Consider the following 2472-nt stretch of genomic DNA (forward strand, 5'->3'; position numbering starts at 1 on the left):
TAAACAAACAAGATAGATAAAAGAAGATGTTCACATATATTTTCCTAAAAAAAATTAAATATCCTTCTACATTTTTTTTCCTCTGTTCCTATCCTACTCCTACTCATTAGAATACTAAGATTTATATTTTAATTTCAAATAATACAATTACTTTTATGTCAAAACTAGAGCATATTAGTGGGTAAATTCGCCCTCTTGTATATTAATACGCTTTCAGTCGTTCGCGACTCAATTCCCTACTTTTAACACCTACAATTTTAATGTTAAATAATGCGACTTAATTCACTTAACTGCCTCCACAAATCGGAAATACAAACAGCAGTGGTGGTGGTGGTGGCCCGCCAGAAAGCGGATGATGCGATACTTATATGCCGCCGGTGACACCAACCTCACCCTCACCTTCATCGATTCTTTTTCTCTCCGATATATGAATTTCAGCATTTCTACCCAATGTTTTCAGATTTTCAAAACAGCAGCTGTTAATTGATTCCCGATCAAATATACGAAGCTTTCATCACTTTCAACTGAGAAATGCTGTGCAGAGGAAACTCGATAAAGTGCCGGAAAGAAGGATCGGTGCCGGTATACCTCAATGTATATGATCTCACCTCCATGAATGGCTATGCTTATTGGCTAGGTCTCGGTGTCTATCATTCCGGTGTCCAAGGTTTGAATTTCACTACTCTTTTACTCCGATTCAATTCAACTCGATAGGAAGTTAACATGAGCGAAGTAGTTTATGTTTATCCGATCACGAATCCAGTAGCTAAATTACTTTTTTCCTGGTTTTAGTTCATGGAGTAGAGTACGCATTTGGATGTCATGAACAAGCGACGACAGGGATCTTCGAGGGAGAACCGAAACAATGCGAAGGATTTACTTTCAGGAAGCAGATTCTGATCGGATGGACGGAGAAGAATCTGAGAGAAGTGAGAAGAATCATGGAAGATCTTGCTGAAGATTACAAAGGCATTTCATATAATCTCATTACCAAAAACTGCAACCACTTCTGCAATGACGTTTGTGTTAGACTCACCGGAAACTCGATCCCTAGTTGGATCAATCGACTCGCCAGAATCGGTAATCAATTGAACTTTTCCTAAATCTGATCGTAAAATCGTAACGATTCATTAAGATCTGAACGCTTTTCTGGTGATAAATCTAGGTTTTCTGTGCAATTGTATAATTCCAGCGAGTATAAGTTCGATCAAAGTCGGAATTGAAGATAACAAAGTGCACAACGAAGGAGAAATGAAAAAGCTGAGAAGCCGTTCCAGCAGGTTCACCTCGTCTTCGAGTTGTTCACCGGCGTCGGAAAATTCGCCGTTGACATCTCCCACGGTTGCTCCGACGACAGGTCATAGAACCACATCTTCTCTCCCTCCACCTTCTCCTTTGATTCTAGATTCTCCCAAATCCTAACAGATTTTTGATTTTTCATTCCATCTTTCAATCAAACTGTTCTTCGTTTAAATTTTTTCTTCATTCATGTTTTTAATTGATTTATTTTTCTCCTCCATTGAAACTGTTAACAAGATTTCCACCTTGAATACATTTGGAAGAATGATTCTTATGAATCAATCTACAATCTCTGACTAATTGAAAAATTAGGTAAATTCAGTTATGCCATTTCACGATAGTTCTTTGAGCAACATGGGGATCTTCTTTGTAGAACACATGATGCAATGAATGCAAAGGACAGGGCCAATACGCATGATATATAGTATATTGTCCTTTATGTTGGCTTTCTTCGTATTAATTCTTTATTATTATGATTGCATGTATTACTTGGGTCCCATTTAATGATGCGAAAAAGATATGTAAGGTCCATTTAATGATGAAAAAGAAAGAAAGAAGCTACAAAAATGATATAAAAAACAAAACGGAAAAACAATCCAGTTTAATATTTAGGGTTTAGGATTTATTATTTAGGACAAATAGAATCACAACCCAAATTGACATGTTCATATATGAATATGTAAAAATTCCTAGTGATAATTAATATAATATCACATACACATTATTCCGATTGAGGGGAAGGATTTTGAATGCTATAAGAAAAAGATCAAGAAAAGTTTTGAAAAAATTTATAAGTATAAGCAATAATTTTCACCAACTAATGGCAAAGAAATCCTACAGAGTAGATTTTATTCTTCTAGGTAGGACCATGGATACAGTGTATGTTTAGACAAAAATAATTGAAAAATGGAAACTATATGATATAACTTTTATTTATATGAGTATATTTTATAAAAATAATAGTAAAATTTTGAAAAATGTAAAGAATACATAAAACATTAAAACATAAAACTAAAGCTACTTTATGAACTTTTTATTCTAAAAGATTAAACTTTAATACCTTATTTTTATACAACATTTTTTCTTTAATTCGAGTTTTATATACTAAAAACTAAAAAATTCTCAAAGTATTTAAAATCCTGATGTTAAACGCGCCAAAATAACCACATTTAA

General features: G+C 33.9%; 1 protein-coding gene across 1 annotated transcript; it reads left to right on the top strand.

Moving 5' to 3' along the window:
- Positions 1 to 229: 229 nt before the first annotated feature.
- On the top strand, positions 230 to 1519 carry LOC145107833 (deSI-like protein At4g17486). Its single transcript, XM_079044790.1, has 3 exons — positions 230 to 667; positions 793 to 1080; positions 1166 to 1519. Exons 1-3 carry the CDS (start codon positions 532 to 534, stop codon positions 1420 to 1422), a joined length of 681 nt encoding a protein of 226 aa, XP_078900916.1. The 5' UTR covers positions 230 to 531; the 3' UTR covers positions 1423 to 1519.
- The last annotated feature ends 953 nt before the right edge of the window (positions 1520 to 2472 follow it).

Source organism: Lactuca virosa, chromosome 4, assembly GCF_052849685.1.
Source record: "Lactuca virosa cultivar CGN04683 chromosome 4, Lactuca_virosa_CGN04683_v6, whole genome shotgun sequence".
In the NCBI taxonomy this organism is placed as follows: Eukaryota; Viridiplantae; Streptophyta; class Magnoliopsida; order Asterales; family Asteraceae; genus Lactuca; species Lactuca virosa.

What these genes read in the sequence shown, in the direction of transcription:
- LOC145107833 (XM_079044790.1), top strand. Translation starts at nt 532, where the DNA reads ATGCTGTGCAGAGGAAACTCGATAAAGTGCCGGAAAGAAGGATCGGTG. An exon ending in CTATCATTCCGGTGTCCAAG is followed by an intron (nt 668 to 792) that starts GTTTGAATTTCA and finishes TCCTGGTTTTAG; the next exon opens with TTCATGGAGTAGAGTACGCA. An exon ending in CAATCGACTCGCCAGAATCG is followed by an intron (nt 1,081 to 1,165) that starts GTAATCAATTGA and finishes TGATAAATCTAG; the next exon opens with GTTTTCTGTGCAATTGTATA.